We start from the raw sequence: 21,464 nt of genomic DNA, 5'->3' as shown, positions 1-21,464 counted from the left end.
AGCATTCTTCTGTTGTTGGATATTTTTATCCCATCCACATTTATTCCATTTTTACTATTATATTTATCCATCCAGCTAGGATGAGCATCTTTGCACATATGTATTTCTTCCCATATCCGATTATTTTCTTAAGACAAATCCCTAGAACTGATATTACCGGCCTAAAGGTAATAAATGTTAAGACTTTTGAAGCAATTTGCCAAATCCTCTTCATAAGCCTTGCTAGGCACGACATTCATTTTCCATTTGATTTTCTTTGTGAAAAGCTGAATTTTTTTAAAAGAGAAAAAAGCTAAACGTGGCTCAAATGTTCCTGTCGGACATAGGGCTAGCTATTTTTGGAGAGATACTTACGTGGCTGTGAAAAAAAACAACCATTAACATGTTCGATGTTTTAATTTAAGGGATTTCCTCTTGCTTGGGCACTCCGTACCTTGGTGTGGTCCAGTCCAGAGCAGGCTTAGGTGACACCAACAGCCTCCCTCAGCCATGCCTCATCCTTCCAAATTCTGGAGACTTTTGCACGTTGAGATAAAAACTTTGATTTAACTTTTTTTCAACTAAATAGGCTTCTCTGAGCCAGGCTGGGACCTCTAGGTACTGGGTCCTTGGAGTGGCTGACCGCAGTCTGAGGCAGATGAAAGGGGAACGCAGGGTTGGGGTACCAAAACATGCCACCCCGAAATGGGCCTCTTTGGCCTACTGGTGATTTTGAGCAAAGGCCATTGAGAACCAGCAGATGCAGGAAAAGCTGTAAAACAGAGCACCGATTTTCCTCTTGTAAAGGAAATTTACATTAACAAAAGTGTTTCCATTTATAAAAAGAATCCCTCTCCCTGAGGGAAAGTGGAGGACACTTAACTCTCATCAGTGGAGAAGACAGGCACTTAAATCTGTGTAACAAACCTGACTACACAACCCTTGATTACCATTCTTTTCCTGGTCACTTTCCCACAATTTTCATCCTCCATCCAGAAGCCCACATCCCATTTCCTTGGTTTTAACCTAAAAGGGTATTTAAGCCCAAATTGTAACCACCCCACTGGGTTACTCATGGCTGGGTTCTCCCATGTGTCCATGCATGGAGCACATGTTAATAAACTTCTGTTTGCTGCCTTTGGCCAGTCTTATTTACAGCACCCAGCTGGGGAATGGAAGATGCATAGAGGAAAAGATGTTTTCTCTACCCTACAGGCGTGTTGATGTAAGAAATATCCAACCCTGTAGAACATTTTTATGAGAGTTTATTTGAGCCAAACTGATGACATACGAGTATGCCGGGGAGTGAGATCTCAAATGCTCCAGAGAATAACAGTTTTGCAGTTTCTTCTATGCATTTGAAATTAAGGAGGGGACGTAAGGGAGATTACATGGAGGTGGGAGAAAGCAAAGCAGGGATTGTATAACTGAGTCCAAGTTTGTACAAGTTACCGCATGACAGCCAGTAAGTCGAGTGACAAGGTGTTGGGACAAGAAAGGTGGCTTTATTCAGAAAGTCAGCAAGCCGAGAAAATGGTGAACTAGTGTCCTAAAGATCCATCTTAAGAAAGTACAGAATTCTGACGGCTTTTATATCAAGGGAAGGAGGAAATGGGAGGGGCAAGAGATGATTGACAATTGCAGACATCTGGACGCCAGCAGGGGTCCAAGGAAGATTGTGAAACTTCTTTGTTCTTGACTCTAGTTGATGTGCATCTGGTCACGAGGTTCCTGCAAATCTTTGATTAAACAATCATCGTTTTTTTTTTTGTACCTACTTCCCTTACCTCCTGAGGAGAGGCACCTTCTGGGAGCGGGCTGTTTTTATAAAACTCAAGCCCCAAGCAGAATTCCTCTAATGATTAACACAGCTGTGTGCAAGATTAAGCAGAAGCTATGAGCCTGAAGGCCATGGGAGCAGAGCAGGCTTGAACACGATAGCGTCAGAGAGGCCTGAGTGTTTCATCAGTTACAGTTGCCTTACAGGACAGTGAACAAGATTATGGGCTCTTTTGAGGGTTAATACCCCCTTCCCGGGTTATCACTTTTGGTATTTCAAAGGTGGGTTAACAGGGTGCACAAGAACAATGGACAGGGCTGGCTCAAGACCTGTTGTTAAACAAGTTATAGACCTGGGGCTGTCACTCCACACCATGACCTGCCCAGTTAGGAATTTATAACCAGATCACCCTGTGAGGTTGCTTTCTATAGAACCCCTTTTAATCGCCCACAGGTATAAACTTCCCCAGGCAAGCTCTGAACATAGGCCCCCAGCCTCAAATCCAGGGGGCTCCATTTACTAGCAGTGTGGCCACAGATGCAGTTTTTTGTTTGTTTGTTTTTGTTTGTTTTAACTTCTTTAAGTTGCAGTTTCCTCCTTTGTAAAAAGAGGGATAATAAAGCTTACCCTGCATATTATTATGAGAATCTCATGGAGATGTAATGGTTAATTTTATGTGTTAACTTGACTGGCCTGAGAGATGCCCAGAGCACTGGTAAGACATTATTTCTGGGTGTGTCTGTGAGGATGTTTCCAGAAGAGATTAGCATTTGATTCAGTAGACTGAGTAAAGAAGTTCCCTGTCACCAGAGCAGGTGGGCACCACCCAATCCACTGAGGGCCTGTGTAGGGAACAAAAAGTTACCACCCCAAAATGTGTCTCTTTGGCATGAGGATTATCTTAAGCTCATTATTTTTCAGAAACAAAAGACTCAGGAAGTTTTTCTTTCTCTCTTCCTTAATTGCCTAAAAGAATTTAGATAGAGGGCTTGTAGCAGGGAGACAGCTATTATCAGAGATAGCTACAAGTGTAGTGAACTGGGGGAGAAACTTAGCAAGACCAGTTTGTTCACATTCCTTGCTGTGTCCCTTTGTCACTGCAGGGCATGGCAAATTGTTGTCTCACCAAACATTTGCTCTTTCTATCTAGGGAATCTCCTTCCTTCTTTTTGAAGACCCAGACCCCTACCCGCTTCTCCTTAGCTTAGGATGACATATAAGCCTCAACTGCCTGACTGTCTAAGGGGCCCTTGTATATATATTCTCATGGGGCCCTTGTACATATATAATTAAATTTGTTTTTTTCCCCCTGTTCGTCTATATCATGTCAATTTAATTATGAGACCGCCCAGAAGAACATAGAAGGGTAGAGGAAAAATGTTTGTTCTCCCGACACTCCTGAATAGAACAGGAAGGCAGAGGAAGGGTGACTGTTCTCTCGGCTTGAGCTGGGACATCCATCAGCTCCTGCCTTGGACATCGGTGCTCCTGGTTCTTGGGCCTTTATATCAGATTGGGATTTGTACCATTGGCTCCCCTGGTTCTCAGGCCTTCAGGTTTGGGCTGGAATTATGCTTTCCCAAGTCTCCAGCATGCAGATGGAAGATTGTGAGACAGCCTCCATAACAGCATCAGTCATAATCACTGTCTTTCTATATATCTGCATAGATCCTTTTGGTTCATTTGCCTGGACAGCCCTGAGTAATACAATGGGATTATTTTGGGGATTTAATGTGATAACTGAGGTAAAGTGCCAGGCACAGTGCCTGGCCTATAGCAAGCCGTGTGTGAGAGGTGGTGATGCAGTGGGTGGAGCCTGCGTGCTCAGCCTGGCCAGCTGGGCAGAACCAGGCACTTTACAGAGTAGGAAAGAAGGGGAGAGGGAAACGATGCTCCCCAACACCTGCTGTGGGCTTCTGGGCAGTCCACCTATAAACTGACCTCACAGTGACCTCCCCTGCCAGGTCCCCTCCACTTCCCAGAGGTGGACACTGAGCCTTAGAGGAGGTTTGGACACTGGCGCACGACCCCATTGTGGGCTAGCGACGGAGGCGGCTGGGACTGAAAACGGTCCGCATGCCAGTCAAGGTGCCACTCGATGCAGGCTTGCTGCACGCTGGTGACCTTACCTATTCTCGATCTGGGTGACACAGGAATGCAGTTTTTGTTTTCATAGTTAAGCATTTATTTAATATTTAATATGCATCAATAAGTAGTGGCTGCATCAAGGCTAGGATTTTATAGCTACAATGGCTTATGGCAAGGCTAAAGGAGGGGTTTCAGTACAAAAAGAAAATGAGGGAAATTTAAAAAATTACATAATAACACGTATTGTGGCACGCTAGGGAGAAATCACGAAGATCGAAGTTGAAGGGAGCCTGGGAACAGTAGTGACAGGTGGGGGTCTCACTGCCCACCTTGCTCCTTCCTCTGAGAGCGGACCACAGGTAAGATGGCCGGATGCAGAGTGGTGGTCTTGAGCTTCCATGTGCCCTGCCCTCACGCCCTACACACACACAAACACACACACACACACACACACACCCTTGGTCTGCTGGAAGCATGAGGGCTCCTAGGTCCTACTGCCTACTGTTCTCTCTACTGGGGCAGTAAGACAGGCCCACCTTCCCAGCCCTGCACCCAACCTTGGGCCCCTCCTCACCCTCCACGGAAGGACCAAGACCACTGGTCCCAGGTGTCCAGGTACCCACAGCCCATTGGAAGGACGGGGATGTGACAAGGAGAGGGCAAGGGTCCCTAAGGAGGTGGGTGTTTAGAGGCTCCCAGGTGCTCTGCCCCCCAAGTCCAGTTGGGTCAGCCTAGGCCTGCTTTGTCTTGGCAGGACACAACCACGAGTCCCCGTCCTGCTGGGACAACACCAGAAGGATGTGTTGTCCCTTGCTCCACTGTCCCAGAGCAAGGCCACCCCCTCTGACCTCCCTGGCCAGTAGGAGCTCTGGGCCTTGCCTAAGACCTGCCACTGGCTGCTTGCAGCTGTCAGCACCCGTCAGGTCAGACCTGCTGCACGCTGGTGACCTTTCTTATTCCTTCCTTCCTGGTGGCTTTTCTTGTCAACCGCCCCTAGAGACTTGACTAATCCTCTCTAATTTCCCCGTGGTCAGGTCAGACCTGCTGCACGCTGGTGACCTTCCCTAGTCCTTCCTTCCTGGTGGCTTTTCTTGTCAACCGCCCCTAGAGACTTGACTAATCCTCTCTAATTTCCCCGTGTTACACACCACCGTATCCCACCATTTCCAAGCTGTGATATTGCGATTTATAATAAGAAATGTATCCCTGGTCCTAAAACTCTTAGGATTTCCTAAGTGCTAAGAGCCCGCCAGGTGAAATGGGCATCTTGCTATAACTGGCCTATTTCAGCCACACCTGAGTTTATGCCCATGAGGTGATGTGTGGAAGTCCCTAGACAGCCTTGGGAACCCGGCTGGTTGCCAGGGGAACCAACCACATGATTAGAGGCTTGGAACTTTGGGTCCCATTACCCGGCTGAGGAAGGGAGAGGGGCTAGAGTTGGAGTTAGAAAGAGGGCCAATGACTCAATCAACCACACCCACTTAGTAATTAGGTGAAGTGATGGTGGTTTTAGCTAAAGCCACAGTGATACCCAGTTTGCAATATATGTGTATCAAATCAACACCTTAAACTGTGATATGTCAGTTATATCCTAATGAAGCTGGAAGTATTTTCCCCATGAAAAGAAATCATGCCTACATAACAAGGGCTCCTTAAAAACCCCTAAAGTATGGGGTTTGGAGAGCTCCAGGTTTGGTGAGCAAGAATGTAGCCACACATTCTTGGAGAGTGTCCCACCCCAGACTGCATGGGGACAGTTGCTCCTGTGCTTCGGACTTTTTCAGACCTTGTCCCCCGTACCTCTTCGCTGAGCAGTCATTTCCTTTACTATCCTTTGTAATGAGTTATCGCATAAGAAAACTGCTTTGCTGCATTCTGTGAGCCTTTCCAGGAAATGATCGACCCTGGTGGAAGGGATCTTGGGGACTTGAATTTATAACCCGTTGTTCCGAAGCACAGGTAACAACTTGGACTTGCCATTGGCGTCTGGAGTGGGGGCAGTCTTGTGGGACTGAGCCCTTCACCTGTGGGGTCTGAGGGAAGGAAGGAAGATTGCAGGACAGTTAACAAGATTATGTGCTCTCTTCAAGGAGTATCACTTCAGGTTTTTCAAAGGTTGTTAACCTGGATGCACAGAAACGAGGGACCGGCAGCTTAAGGCCTAGATAAGCCTTTCACAAGGAAGTTGGATGCCTGGGGCGTGACTACCCACTGTCACTGTCATGACCCAATGGCACACGTGGCCTTCCCAGGTCTGAGGTCCCGGGTCCCTGGACCAGGAGCCCGACACTCTGAGCTTCTTTGGCAGCTCAGGGCAGAGGCTGCGGCGTCTCCCTCTTTCTGTGTCCTTTTCCATGTGCTGGTTCCCTGGCAGCCCCCAGCAGTGTAATTTCCAGTATCAGTCCTGACATTCTAATAAAGACTCCGCCAGCCCTGGACTTTTATTAGGAGCCTGGGGGTTGGGTTAGACCCTCCCCTCGCAATTCTGTTCTGCACATCCAGGCCTGGAACGGTTAGTCAGGTTCCCGAGGGGACGTGTGTGTCACCTGGTAGCCATCAACAGGGGGAAAGAAAGAAAACCAGATGGTGTCTTTCGGGGACGCTACGCAGCCTGGGTTCTGCATCTCCTCCAATCTCTGCCCTGTCGCCCGCACAGAAAGTGTGTCAAAGGGCACCCGCCTCCCAGGTGTGCGCGATAATCTCCCAGAGACTGCGGGGGTGGTGCCCCGCCCCAGCGGAAGTGTCAGTGGGTCAAAGGGCACCCGCCTCCCAGGTGCGCGTGCTTATCTCCCACCGACTGTGGGGGTGGTGGCCCGCCCCAGAGGAGGTGTCTGTGGCCCCAGGAGTCTGAGGCCCTGGGGTGTGAAGATGCTGGCAGGAAATGCCACCCACAGCTGCGGTCCTGGCCGCTGGGCTCAGCCGGGGGGAACCAGGGCAGCCCTTTCTGTGACTTTGTAGATAAGACTGAGTCCCGCCTGCACGGGGTTACGAAGATTTCCATGTTTAATGCTTCTGGAGCTATGCTATCCTGTGGTTCGCGAAGGCACAAGGAACTCCCTCTCTTCCACAAAACCGCTGGACCATCCGCCTCGCCTGACACCACCGGGCAGGCCCCCCAGACCTCCCCCAGACGTCTGCACTGCATTGAAGGAGCACTCTAGCCCTCCGTGGGGACCAACCCTGGTCGCCAGCAGCGAGGAATTAGATTCTGACGGAGACTTTTTCATTCATTCAGAGTGCTGATTGCGTGCCTGCCGTGGGCTGGTGTGGCGGTTCACGGTGGATATGCATATATTAATGAATGAGGCAGATGTATGACACCCTCCCCACCCGAGCTGGCAGTCCGTGTGGCCCAGCGTCTTACCATTCCCGAGGTGACCCACAGCGTGTCTGCAGTCAACCTGCGAGGTGACATTCATACTCTGCAAAGACAGTGATGGGAATCTGATTTTGCTCCTCCCTCATCCCTGCCCGTCAAGCGATGTCATTAAGCTAGTCCAGTTTTTTCCTCTTTTTTAAAAATTGTGGCTAAATCTTACGTGCCATAAAACTTACCGTTGTACTCTTTCCCTTCCGCACTCCCCTGACCACCCCGGTGCCGCTCTGGGCCACCGCCCGCCCCGCCTGCTGTAGCCGGTATCGTAAGAATGGCTGTACCCAAAGTTTCGCTTCTGCCGAGGTCCTGACTCCAGGTTCGCATCTTTGACCTGGGCAGAAAAGGGCAGCGTGGTGAGCTCCCTCTGTGGCCACATGGTGTCAGAGCCGGTTTCACATCTGCGTGTGGCTCCACCCCTTTCAGGTCACCCTTGTCAACAAGCCATCCTACGCTGGGGCTGGCAGACTCCAGGAGGTATGCGGGTGCCTTTGGAAAGCCCCAGGGCACGGTGGCCAGGGGCCACGTGGCCAAGTCCTCATGGCCGTTAGCACCAAGCTGCAGAAGAAGGAGCAGGTGACTGAGGCGCTCGGGCCAAGTTCAAGTTCCGGGCTGCCCCGACCTCCGAGGAGTGGGCTTGACTGCTTAATGTGGATGAATTTGAAGACATGGTAGCTGAAAAGTGGCTCATCCAGGATGGCCGTGGGGTCAACTGCATCCCTAATTGTGGTCCCTGGACAAAAGGTGGGCCCTGCCCTCAGGAGAATCTGGGCGCTGCCCCCTCCTCACATCCACCAGCAAATCCCACTTCCCATCAAAAACACGAAACATACCATTTTAACCATTTGTGACAACTCCTTGGCAGCAAGGACAGTCACAATGTCGTGCGACCTGCACCGCTGCTCCCTAACTTTTCTATGACCTGAAACAGAACCCTGCACCTGCTAAACAGTCGTTCCTGCCACTCCCCCCGACCCCCCCGCTCCCCCCACAGCCCAGGGCTAGCTCTGACCTACTTTGTGTCTATGGATTTGCCTGTTGTGGACATTTCCCATCAATAGAATCCTGCGGTATTTGTGCTTTTCTATCTGACTTCTCTCACTTAGCGTGTTTTTAAGGTCCATTCGTGGGGTAGCCTGTCGGCGCTTCCTTCCTTTTTATTGCTGAGTAATGTTTCACCGCAAGTCCATCTGTCAACACACATTTGAGTTATGTCTGCTTTTTTGTGGACGATGCCTGGTCCACTTTCTAGAAGGAGTAAACTTTCACCAGCTCAACACCAATAGTAACGCATGTCACCAGGTCCCCAGGGCACACAGCCTCTGCCTTTCTAGGCAATACGGACGAATAGTGACCAAGCACTGACTATGGCCCGTAATCCTCACGGCAGGTGGACCAGTAGGGTGGCTACTAGCTTCACCCCTCTTGGACGTAGGAGGAAGTTGGGGCCCAGAGCTTGGTAACCTAGGATCACACATGGCTCACTGGGGGGGTCTGCAGTTCACACCCAGGTCTGTCTGGCTCCAGAACCCCCACTAAGCAGTACTGCTTCCCGCAGCACTTTTCAGAATCTGTTCTGTATTCAAGCCTATGGATGTCGCCGTCGAGCAACTGGGAAGGCGATTCCTGTCTGAACATTTTACAACCTGCACATGGCACAATGACCACAGGAAACGGTGCCAGGCTGGCCAAGAACCCAGAGAGAAGGCCGGGCCCTGGGTGGGGAGAGAGAGGGAGGGAGAGGAGGAGGGCCTCCTGGGACAGTGCTGTCATTTTCATTTCCACGTCACAGGGACGATCCCCCAAGGGAGTCTTGAAGGCACCTAGGGAAGAAAGTATTCCCTCGTCACTTGAAAGCACTATTGTCTTGGAGGGAGGCCCTGCCTCTGGGGATGGCACAGACCAGGCCTGGGTGGCGAGTCCCTTCTTCCCCACACTGGCTCCCCCGAGTCCTTCCCTCCGGTCCCTGGGCCTCTCTGGGCTGAGGACCTGTCCCTTCTTTCCTGGGTTGGCTGCCTGCCTGACCGCCCCAAACAGACCTGGGCAGCCCTAAACCCTTTACGGACAAGTGGCTGCTTTCAGGACCAAGTTCCAAACTGCTCTGGGCCCCCGGGGTCTCTGCTGCTTCGCAGGCCTGGTTCTCAAGCCCCACTGCACCATGCCGTCCCTCCTCCCGCCAGGTCAGCACCTCCTGTGGTCAGAGCGACAGCCCTGCACTGTGACCCTCCTTTCCTGCTGGACCAAGCAAAGCCAAGCTGTCCGGTCTGAACCCAGCCTGGCTGGTTTGAATCCCAGCTTTTCAGAAAAGCAAATCGCTACAAACAGGGACACTGGCTCGCTCAGAGATGGAATCCGCTCATGTTTTCATCCATCTCACCCAGAAGTGGAATCTAGACTGTCTCTCTTGGCGTCAGCTCCCTGGACCCTGCTGTGTCCTCCACTCCACTTCTGGCCCTGCCACCTGTGGTGGGGGGCGGCCAAGAATCTGTGTCTCTCACACACGCACGGGGCTCCACCCAGGAGGGCCAAGTTTGTGATTCTCCCCCCACTCCTGGTTTCTCTGGCTCGGGGAGGCTGTGTTCACAGACGCAGCGCTCCAGCCAGAACACTCCGTAATAACAGACGTCCAGGGCGTTTACACCAGGACACACTCAGTCTTCCTGGAAAACGCGAGTTTATTTTTATGTTTCTGGAACTGTCAGCTCGAAGGTCAGCGCAGACACGGAGCAACCTCGATGGTGTTTATCCGGAGGACTGTCTGTGGGTTCACAATAACTAGGAGAGAGAGAGAACGCGGTCACAACTTGACCACAGATTCCAACCTTAATGAGTCACTGTGAGACCCTGCCGCCCATCGCCCGCTCTTTCCACGAGGGGCTCAGCCTCACACCGGCCCTCCCCAGGTGGCACCAGCCACCCAGCAGGTCCCACGTGGCCCCTGCCAGCCACGTGCCCAGAGTCCTTTGTGGTGTGCGCCGAACCCCTGGCCCCCTTGCTCTGAGCCCTTTAGAAGATGCAGAGGCTGTGACACCTGGAGGCCTGGTGGCAGGGGAGCCCTGGCCGCGGCCCCCAGCCTTTCTTCCCCCACCGTGCCCACTGAGACCCCTGGACTGCAGGCGGGTAAGTGAATGGCGCGTATGCCTGACCTGGAGGCCCCGTGACCCAAGTCGAGGTACAGGCAGTGCCACTGGTTCAGGTGTATGTGAACTAGTCCCCACTCGGCAGCAGTTACCATTGTGACCATGGATTATGGGTGACAGACATTTTGGGAGCCAGGATTCTACAACCTGCCGGGTCCCAGCCTTGAGGAGCCCCTGCTTGATGGGGACTATGATCTCTAGAGGGAGCCCCTGCAGGACAGTCCCCTTTCTGCTTGTGGACTAACTGGGCAATGCTGGTGGCCAGTGATGGGAACAAAGGCAGGTAACGTGGGGGTCAGGGAGACTGGAGACAGTGCAGGCCAGGTCCCACTTGGCTGCCCCGTCCAGGACAGGAGGGCAAAAGGTGGGCAGTGGCGGCTGGCCCGAGACCTGCCTGGGGCTTCCTCCGAGCCCCACCTGTGTCCCTTGTTCTGATGCACGGAGCTCAGCACCCACACCCCGAGGCTGGGAAGCGAATTCAGATCTCCTGTTCTCACTCCTTCCTGTCCGCACCCACCAGGGCTGTCGCCTCGAGCCCCGCATTTCCACAACACCCCTGCGGCATGTACCAAAATGCCACCACATGAACCTAGCTGGCCGGCAACTGGCCACACCGGCCCCTGTGGACCCTCCCACCAGCATTCAGCCACCCGGGAGGCACCCACGGTTCCCACGGCGAGGCGTCTGCTGTGAGATCAGCCCTCAGACTCGCTGCTGCTGTGACTGGGTCCACTTCTCACCCGCCAGCCCTTCCGGCCATCCTGCCTTCCTACGCGGCTTTGGTTCTGTCGTCCCCCACTTGTCAGTGCCTGTGTCATGCCCTCACCCTCTGTGGCACCTGCCACAAGCAGCACTCAAGCAGCACGCGGGCTGAGCCCCACACACCCCCAGCTGAGCAGCACTGTGCTTCTTCAGCTCTCCCAGCAGACCCCCTTACTTCCTGCCCACCTCAGGGAAGCCATCCAAAACTCACCCCTGCCCTCAATACCAACTGTGTAAGCCCAGCTGCACGCAGGCATGCACGCCCTTCACCTCAGCCGAGCCGGGATGGAGGGACCCTCTGAGGCGTCTCTCTGGGCTCCAGCCCACCCTCCTCGGTCCCACCAGCACTCAGCTGCCTCTGATGTCTGCCTTCCGACAACGCCGGGCCTCTGTCCCCGCAGGCCTGCCTGGAAGCCTGTCCAGACTGCCTCCCTCTCCCATGCTCCCGTCCTCCATGCTGCAGAGGGGTGTCCCTCCTCCATCTGAAAGCCTCGCCCACTGCTTAAGAGGCACCAGCCCGCCTCCCAGCCCAACTGTGACCTCACCCCCCCGCCTGCCACCACCTCTTTAACTGCCGTCAAAGGATACTGTCCTCGCGTCTCTGGTTCACGGCCGGTGCACTTTTTTCTCACAAGATTTTAACGTGACACTGGCAACACGAGAGAACAGGGTGCACCCGCGAGCGCTCTGCAGCAGAACGGGACGCAGAGCCCCGAGGAGCGTGCCACGGGCACCTGACCGTGAGAACACACCGGCCCCTTCCTCCCCCCGCTCCCCCCAGAGGTGAGCAAAAGCGTGGATTCTGCTCATCACTCCTCCTTCAGAAGTGCTGTGTGTGTGTGTGTGTGTGTGTGTGTGTGTGAGCACGTGCATGTGTGTGCGGACAGGTCTGTGCGCCCAGCAGTAGGGGCTGACTTCCGCTCACTTTAGGCTCCGTGAACCGGTGTCACCCTGTACACCACCCAAGACCCACCCGCTGTTGTGTAACGTGGTGCGGTCCCTGCTGGGTGGTGCTCCACGTAGAGTTTCTCTCCACTCATTCGCCCCTTCTGCGGCGGAGATGTCAGCTAGTTCCGGGGTTTTCCAGCACAAAGGGAGCGGCCGCTAATGTCCCGGTCTGTGTCTCGTGGCGCATGCAGTGTGATGACTGGCTGATCCCGGCCCCGGTGGCAACGTCAGAGGCCTCCCAGGGCTCTCTCCCTTCACAACCCCACCTGCTCCGCCCTGTCGGACCCAGGGGCAGGACGCAGGGTAACACCCAGAGCAGGGCGGGGTCACAGGGTGCCAGCTCCATTTTCTAACTTACTATGTTTCTTCCTGTAGTTTTTCCTTTTCTTAAATTTCATATTGACTTTTGGCCATGATTCTGTCTTTTCAATGACTGTGGCTTCTACTCGAACAAGATCCTTTCTAGAAGGGAAGAAAAGAAATAAGGACAGTCTTCTGGATTATTTTTCAGTTTTACTAATGTTTCATGTAACAATTTCTAAAATGAAGTTTTACTTCCTGTTTGGCTGATTATAAAAGTACTATGCCCTCCCTGTAGACATTTTAAAAGCTACAAAGAAGCATAATGAAGAACAGTGTAGTGTGTCCACAAATCTTAAAGGACCATGAGTTAGTAACAGAACAATGATTTGGTCTGAATGTTCTCCACAAGGGGACGCTACATATCCACTCTTCTGAAGTGTGAGCGTGTTGTGCGTGGCATTGTGGTGTTGATACGAGTGCCGTGTGTCACCCCCTCTGCCCACCAGCCAGGCCTCACTGCCGGGGCCCTATACAGAGCTACACACGTGACAGCACCTTACCCAAGGAGTGGCTTGCCAAGTAACGTGAAGTTGTCAGCTCCAACCAGCAGGACCTGGAAAATGAAATCGGTGCATTACCAATAAGTAATATAGAAGTCACTAAAAATAGGTAGTATTGGGGTGGCCAGTTAGCTTAGTTGGTTAGAGCATGGTGCTAACAGCACCAAGGTTGCCGGTTCGATCCCCACATGGGCCACTGTGAGCTGCGCCCTCCTTAAAAAAAAAAAAAAAAAGGTAGCAATACCAGAAAATGAGAAAGGTATTGGTTAGAAATTGAGATGTGGACTTGATCTGCTATGTAATTAGTTATTGCCTTATTTAACCAGCACTGGCTGTAAGTGCTAGCTTGTGGAAACGCCCTGGACTGCCAGAGGCAGGACACGCGAAACTGACTATTTGATGTGGTGACCACATACCAAGATAAGTGTTAACCTCCTATGAAAACAGTGGCTTTTTAATTTAAAAAAATTCTTAGGGAAGTATAACATACACAGGGGGAAATGCACAAATCAGACTATGGTGTCTTCTGATGCAGCTCACGGGCCTGCTAAGACTGCGAAGATTTGGGCTCATGTGTGTTTGATGACTGCAGAATTCTGTAGAGCCAGGTTACCATTCTTGGTTTAGCGGAAATTGTGACACTAAGTGTGGCCACAGATGGAAACATCTTTGTATTCCAAATGCAACGATGTTTTTATTAGATGTTGGAAGAATGTCTTAAATTTCACTGACAAGAAAAAAAGCCAATCATACTCCACTTAAATATCTAAAGACAAAGCACAGTTATAACCATACCAATGTATGATGTCTATTAGATGATGACAAAGAATAAACAAACTGTTTCAGAGTTACTTTTCGTGAGCATGAACACTTTCTATTCCTGGACTTGTTAAGTCATGAAAAACAATCTGCATTAATGAGATTTTCTATACTGTTTTATGTGTGAAAAGTTTTAAAATGATGTGCTCAGATCCCAGGTTGTGAGAAGACCCTCTAAGGAACAGAGTTTAATGCTCCCTTGGTATAAATAGGCAAAACCTACAATCACGAAGGAAGGAGGAGTTCTACTTAATAAAGCAAATCATACTGGCGTATATCACATTGCATCATATTAAGTTACATTTACCCTAGAAAAATGATCTGGTACAGAGAGCTTTTATTTTGTAGTTTTAAAAATACAAACAGAATTGGCAAAACCAGAATAGACACCCCAAAGACAGCAAACAGAATCACAGCCGAAGGGCAGAAATGCTTAGCTGAGTACACACACAGAGCTGTGCGGTGTAGACCGGCAAGACAGACTATCTGTGCCCAGGGATATGCCTCCCAACTGGTCCTACTGCTTAAAAACAGCAGCAGCCTCCAACTCTAATGTCAGAGCCGTGTCCTAGCTGACCCGTAACATTTCCCCCATAAATATGGCTTCAAAATCCTTTCCATCTTTAACTGGGACTTCTATTAAATTTGCGATCAAATATTTTTTCTGTGGGAATACATCAATGAGATACGAGACGGCCAACAGACACATGTATTTTTCCTTAGAGAAGCTTACTGGCCTTCTCCGGGTAAGGAGTGAATTTACTGGGGGGGGGTTCCTCGGGAGGCGGCCAGCTCTGCCCACCCCTCCCCTCGCCCCGCCTGCGCCCACCCCACCTGCCTGCTCCATCACTCGCGCTGCCTGTGGTCACCTCCGACGTGAGGACACCTCCCCAGCAACGACCCGGGAACCAGGGATCGCACATTTGCTGACGGCGTCCCCGAGTCCACAAATAAAAGGACCGTCTCACCTTCTCCAACCGAATCCTTTCTCCACACTCAATGTCTAATTCATTTTCGATTAAAATCAGGTCTTCGGAGGTCACCTTCCACTGGTGGCTGGCGAAGTGCACCACGGCAAAGAGCCTGCCGTACTGGCCGGTGGCGATCAGCTCGTTCACCTTGCCCACGACCTCTGTGGGGCAGAAAAGATGGACAGTGGTGCGGGCCCGTCAATCACTCATGATGGAAAGGCAGCAGCTCCGCCCCCACAGGGGCCTGCAGTGACCTGACTGGTCCGTTTCTGTGGCTCTGGGTGGAACCTGAGCCCACCCTGTTCAGTTCCCAGTCGTTATTAATAAAGAGCCAGAGATGGGCAGTGTGCAAGCTCTGAGAAGGGAGAGGAGACCTTCTTGCAAAAGATGGGAACCTGAACGACAGCCCCCCGGGACTGGCTTTCCTGCACGCCTCTCCACACGCCTCTGTGGTCGCCACCCCCCCTCAGGCCACAGCCCCGTCTACCCTGCACCGTTTACTGTGTGCACAGCGCTTACCAGGGCACAGCGCTTACCAGCAACACATCCAGTTCCTGCCTGGGAACCGTCCAGACCAGAAGCTGCGCCCGTCTAGGGGGGCGGGGCTCAGCCCGCAGCTTAGCTAGCTCGCACCGCACCGCCGACAGTAGTTTAAAACTAGGTAATTCCATGCAGTAATCTGCATTTCCAGCTTTTTTGGGAAAACTGAGGATCCTGCAGGCCCCTATGACAGCAGTGGCTGCGGTGACCCGCGACACTCCCTCCTCAGGGCACGCGCTCCACGTTTACACGCCTCCTACCACCTGTCCTCACTGGTTATCATGTGACCATGATAACCGGCTGGGTGGGGAGGGTTCACTCTCTTAACCCGCGTTCCTACCAAAGCAGGGAGACAGGGACGGACCAAGCGCAGTACCGAGCCCAGTACCTGCCTGGAACACAGGGCCTGAGCGGGTATCTGTTAAATGAACGGGGCTTTCGATTCCGGTGTTCAGTGGCAAAAAATGAAGCTGAGCGTTCACGCTGCGCCAGGTCTGGGAGCACCGCGAAGCCCTGTTCTGGGACCAGGTGAGCGCCTTTCCGGGAGGGGGTGGGAGCTGCCCTCCTGTTCCTGCCTCTTACCTGCATGGTGTCTGGTCTCCTCCGCTGGGTCTGGCAGAACGATTTCTGGCCAAGGTGGTGAACTCAGGGATGTTTTGGGGACATATCTGTAAAAGTCATTTTACACGCGTGTCACACACGTGAGAAAAGGCAGTGCAGAAGCATAAGAAATGGCTGTGCCAGGAAGGACAGGAATCCACCCCGTCCCCCGTTTGCCTCTCAGAAGCTCAATGGCTGTGCATCCACCTTCTCAGGCGGCCGATGCGGGGAGGGGACCAGCAATGGCGGTGGGGTGTCACGGGCTCAGGGCAACACCAGCGCAGGCTCTCTGGTACAGACACCACCCTTTGGGGTGACCCTGAGGACAGGCCCCCACTCACCCTCTTAGAACACTGCCATGTGCTTCGAGGAACAATGGCCAATCGCTAATCCTAACAGGCATTATGAATACTGGATTCCAGAAGAGCCCATCCCTGGAATAGCCCTGTGGATCCTGTGGGACTGCTGGCCCACCCCAGGGGGGGAGGGGTGCTGGGTGACAGTGCTGGGTCTGAACTCCAGCTCTGCCATGGACAATGGGATGACCTTGGCATGCATTTAACCGCACTGGGTCCCGGTTTCTTTCACGGAGAAAGTGGGAATAAGAGCACCTGCCTTCAGGGCTGTGGGGGGTCGGCAGGGGTCATGTGCCCGGCAGGACTCAGCAGAGTGGGGACATGGTCAGTTCGGTGCCCTGGGGCAGTGGCACCATTGCCACCATTCTGTCTTGTGCTGCCGTCATCCATGTGTCCCCCTCCCCACCTTGGGCTGCCAAGCTCCGTGGGGGCCTCAATTTCATTTTAGTAACTCTCTCCCCCCTGCTTGGCCTGGTGTGGAGTAGGGTGCGTAGGTGGGGGAAGCAAAGAAGGGGAGCCTGGGCTTGAAAGGAGGGGGAGGGTTCTTCCTAACTTCCTGACCTAGTTTTGCCTGGAAGTCCTCAATTCCACAAACAGGGGACAGATCGGTAGAGCCCAAATTGAATTCTTCAGACCCATTTTCAAGCGTTCGTTGCTGTTTGCCACCAGAAAGTGAAATTTTCTCGGAACGTGCTCCCATACATCTGTGAAATGCACAAACGCTTTCCATGCTGGAGTTCACTGGCCATGTTGGTATCATTGGCCAAAAAAGTAAACTGAGCTGTCCCAGCGTGCTAACCTCAGAGCACCTAGAAACGTGAACTCGGGCAGGACCCAGCTGAACCTGCGAAAAGGACCAAAATGGGAAAACTGGAACCCAGTGGGTTTCACAGAGGAAACAGGTGAAAATGGGCCAAATTAACTAAAATGCCCACTTGTGATTTCTCAGTTTTTCAACTTCTGCTTTTGAGACACAAAAAAACCTGTGTCTCTTCCCACTGCCGAGGCTCTGGTACAGAAGCAGCAGGCATTTTTTTGTGCGTTTTAACATATGCCAGGCACTGTTCTGGGCTCTTTCAATGTAGAAATTTACTTATTCTCACAAAACTTCACCAAGGTAGATACTTATACTCCATCCTGAAGGACAGGAAGCAGAGCTGAGCCCTGCCTTGCCCAAGGTCCCACTACTGGGTGCAGGGCGGGCACGGGACCCTGGAGGGCTTCCCCACTGGTAACCACCGTCCTGTACAGCTCCTGTGTCTCCCACCGCCAGTGGGACTCCATCAAATTGACCCTCTGTAGTTTACAGTAAAGCTTTCCCCTAAGTATGAAATTTTAGTCAGGAATATGCGCTTTCAAATTCTACAGATTCCTCCTAGAGATTCTGATCCCACCTTCCAAGTTAGAAATCTCCAATAGGAGCTAAAACTTTTCCTTAATAAAGCACAGCTATGTAAGGCCAAGGAACACCTTGCTATTTGGACTCTTGAAATTCTGTCTATTTTTATTTGTGTTGAGGGTCTGAGAAAAACACTGTTAAAAAAGTTAGGAGGACATAGAAAATATTCCTGAAAACCCAAATGTCTGAAGTTGTGATTTTAGAAAGACAGTCCTACACATGAAAGGAAGAGTCACCAAAACCCACATTTTGATATTACCCTTGTGGAAACGAAGTGCTCTGCGAACTGAACCTTCGAGAAACAGACCACAGGGAAGCTGAGGGAATAAGAGAAACACAGGTATAGTTACTGGTGTGAAATGCAAACTGCCCTTTACAACCCTAAATGCACAACTCTTACTGGTATCAGTTTCAACCACATTGCAACGTGTCTACAGAAAATCTAGATCAACAAAGCTAAAAGGACATCGTCTAGAGTCGTTGGTTATTACAACAAGCATCGAGACTCATGCACCACACCATCTAAAAGGGCCGACAACCAAATCACCCACCGCTAACTCAGTCCTCCAGCACCAAGCGCCCAGCGGGGGCAGGCCCTTGTGCGAGACTAGCTTCCAAGACGGCCCCGATGAACCCCCTCCTGTTATTCTCACCACAGCCTTGTTCCCCCACATGGAGTGGTTTTCTGTGACCAATGGCGTGTGACATAAGTGATGGAACAGCACTTCTGAGATTAGGGTATGAAAGATGGCAACTTCTGTCTTGGACATTCTCTCTCGCGTCTGGCTGTCGGGGCTGCCATGCTGCCAGAACCCTATGGAGAGGTCTGTGTGGGAAGAACTGGGGCCTCCTGCTGACAGCAAGCAGTGAGCTTGGAGGCAGGTCCTCAGCCTCAGTGGATTCCCGTGGTAACTGCAGCCCCAGCGGTTGGCTTTACCGCGATCTAATGAGATCTGCAGCCAGAACCACCCAGCGAGGCGGCTCCTATGCTCCCGACTATCAGACACGGTGTGAGATAATGTTAGTTTTCTTAAGCTGCTAAGTTTGGGGCACTTTGTTATGCAGTAGATACGAATACACCAAGGGACAAAGGCACTCACAGTCCCGAGGAGAGAAGGGCGCGAAACAAAAGGGACAGTGCTTAGGTGCAAAAGCAGAGGACAGATTTCTCAGCAACTATTGTCGGTTATTTAAAAAATTGAGCTATAATTTATACACCATAAAACTCACCCTTTTAAAGCTCACCCAGTAGCAGTTGTTCCCTATTCTTAGTCTCCTTGGCTGGTTTTCACCTTCTACCATCTGGGTGTGCCTGAAGTTTAGACCTTGAACCTTACCTTTTCACCTACGGCCATTCCTCTGGTGATTGCATCCAGTCGAATGGATTTAAACATCACCTGTACGCTGGTGACTCCCAAGCTTACACCTGCAGCCTGCCCTTGGAGATCCATCTGGCTGTGAGCCCTCGCCACCTGCGTGTCTGGTAGGCAGCCCCAAACCTAACAAAGGCTCCTGATCTCCTCTCAGGCCTGCTCTTTCCATACTCTTCCCATCTCACATACGGTTACGTCATCCTTCCAGTTGCTCAGGCCAAAAACCTTTGCCCTTCTCTTTCACACCCTTCAGCCAACCTATCAGCAGGACCTCTCGGCTCTCTCTTAGAGATCCAGGCTCTGACCACTTAAATCGTGCAAGTTACGAACCCCCTGCCTGGACGGTCACCTACACCTTGCTCTCCCTCTCGCCTCCCTTCTCTGCACAGCACCTAGAAGGATCCTGTTAAAACTTAGGTCAGATCATGTCAGTATTTTGCTGAAAGTCTCCAAGAACTTCCTGTTTCATTCAGAGACAACGCAAAAGTCCTTACAAGGCCTACATGGCACTGGACAGTACGTTCCCATTTTTCTGAGCCCATCTCTCACATGTTTCCCTTTGTTCACTCTGACCCGCGACTCTGGCTTCCTTGCTATTCCTGGAACACGCCAGGCATGCACCTGCCCTGGAGCCTGTGCCTTGATTGCTCTTCCCCTGAAACCCTTCTGCCCGCTCGGGTCTCTGCAAGGCTAATTCCCTCATTTCTTCTGGGTTTCCACTCAAACACCATCTCAGTAGAGAGGTCTTTCCCGACCATCCTATTTAAAATTGAATCCCTCTTCCAATTCATGCTTTATTTTTCTCCACAAGACGTATCAGCTTTTAACATACGTCATTTGTTTATTTTAAAAAACTGCCTTTCTCTCTGCTTTGCCCCCTCTCCCATCAGAATGCTAGCTCCATTAAAAGCAGGGGTTATGGTCGTATGTTTATTTTTGATGTATGCCCACCCTGGACCAGTGTTTGACATGTAACAGGTACTTAATACACGGTGAATGAATGAAGGCAACCTACTCTGTTCAGTCATCAGACGAAGCCCCTGCTGGAAGTCTAAGTGACTAGGAACCCAGCACCACTCATGGGAGCCATCCCACCATTAAAAGCTCAGTTAGAAAGTTTCTGCATTTGACCGGCTTTCCTGTAACTCTTATGGACATGACAGGGACAATGGTGCTCCCTGCTGTCCCACAGGATTGTCCTTTCTATCTCTGAGGACTGTGGTTGTCCTTTCATCCTATTTCCTTCACTCACTCTCCAAGGTCCCATCTGCTCACTATTTTAGTCACCTCCTCTGTACTCATTACACAGAGTACAGGGAGTTTCTCTGTGCTTCTCTGGAACTGAACACAGGATTCTAGAGGTGGTTTTGTATCAGTAGAACAGAGGAAGTCCCACTCCTTTTGTAAAAACGTCCCTGCCTACATATACCCACATTTTATTATGGACGATGTCAAGCACACAAAGAGAACAGCACAGTGAGCCCTGAGCCCTCAGAGATATTTCCCCAGATTCAACAGTTATCAACTCATGACCCATTTTGTTTGATTTACACTGCCTCTGGCTCGATTCTGCAATTATTTTAAAGCAAATCGGAAGTTGTTTAATCAGTAAAAATGTCAGTATATTTCTGTAAAAGGATTCATTAAATACAACAACAACATAAGCAGGACGCCATTATCGCATCTAAAAAAGGGTAAATGCTTAATATCACCAAATGTCCATTTGGCCCAACTTGAAAACATACGTAAACACTCGTGCACACAAACATACACTCTAACCATTTTCAGGCAGAAATTTACAGTGTTTTTGATGAACATAACCTTTTTGGAACCTCCTGACAACCCAGTGCTGAAAATACAGCTGTAGCTTTTGCTGAATGGGTTAAGATTAGATAAGGACATTCATCACCATTTTCCAGATGGGGGCAGTGAGGCTCAGCGAGTGGCTGGAAGTCTCCGAACAATGGTAAAGCACAGGTTTTGATGCGGGACAGAGCTGTTTGATGCACTCCTGTCCCATGTCCTTGCTGTGTGACCCCGGGCAAGTTACTTAACCTCTCTGAGCCTCAGTTTACTCCCCCAGTAACACAGGCCCTATAATGAAGGTGAAGAGCTATCGTCAGTATTTAAGCTACTAAGTAAAATATGCGGGATCTGAACCCAGGTTTCCCCGACTCCAAAGCCAGTGCTATGATCACCGCATCAAAAAAGGCAATCAGCACCAAAGGCATGGAGTCGGACACAGACACACACGAAGCGGGATGGCCGGGGGTACCGCTCGCCCCGCTTCCTCCTTTCACTCCGCGGCTCGGGTCTCACCCGCTCCGGGCTCCGATGGCCTCAGGATGTTGCGGCTGCACGCAGACACCAGCCGCCCAAACGTGACCGGCAGGGCCAAGGCCGCCACGGCCGCCGCCATCTTTCTGCAGCCTCGGCCGGAAACGGAAGCAGAAGCGGCGCGAACCTGGTG

The 21,464-nt window shown here is 51.4% G+C and overlaps 1 protein-coding gene and 1 pseudogene across 1 annotated transcript; one reads left to right on the top strand and one right to left on the bottom strand.

Moving 5' to 3' along the window:
- Window positions 1-7,430: 7,430 nt before the first annotated feature.
- On the top strand, window positions 7,431-8,074 carry LOC117030776 (60S ribosomal protein L10-like; annotated as a pseudogene).
- A 1,806-nt stretch (window positions 8,075-9,880) lies between these two features.
- Window positions 9,881-21,461, bottom strand: MRPL21 (mitochondrial ribosomal protein L21). The gene is made up of 7 exons (XM_033119794.1): window positions 21,314-21,461; window positions 17,881-17,938; window positions 15,849-15,934; window positions 14,724-14,887; window positions 12,937-12,989; window positions 12,432-12,535; window positions 9,881-9,998 (listed from the first exon to the last, which is right to left on the bottom strand). Exons 1-7 carry the CDS (start codon window positions 21,411-21,413, stop codon window positions 9,934-9,936), a joined length of 630 nt encoding a protein of 209 aa, XP_032975685.1. The 5' UTR covers window positions 21,414-21,461; the 3' UTR covers window positions 9,881-9,933.
- Window positions 21,462-21,464: the final 3 nt, after the last annotated feature.

This window comes from Rhinolophus ferrumequinum, chromosome 11 (assembly GCF_004115265.2).
Source record: "Rhinolophus ferrumequinum isolate MPI-CBG mRhiFer1 chromosome 11, mRhiFer1_v1.p, whole genome shotgun sequence".
NCBI classification, from domain to species: domain Eukaryota; kingdom Metazoa; phylum Chordata; class Mammalia; order Chiroptera; family Rhinolophidae; genus Rhinolophus; species Rhinolophus ferrumequinum.
Note: the sequence above shows the minus strand (reverse complement) of the source record. Positions and strands in the feature narration are given on the sequence as shown.

Bases quoted from the DNA above. Each gene is read 5' to 3' on its own strand.
- MRPL21 (XM_033119794.1), bottom strand. From the start codon at position 21,413: ATGGCGGCGGCCGTGGCGGCCTTGGCCCTGCCGGTCACGTTTGGGCGG. The intron at 15,935-17,880 runs GTAATATCAAAA...TGACTTTTACAG, and splicing joins AGCACTTCGTTTCCACAAGG to ATATGTCCCCAAAACATCCC. The intron at 14,888-15,848 runs GTAAGAGGCAGG...TCTGCCCCACAG, and splicing joins GGAGACCAGACACCATGCAG to AGGTCGTGGGCAAGGTGAAC.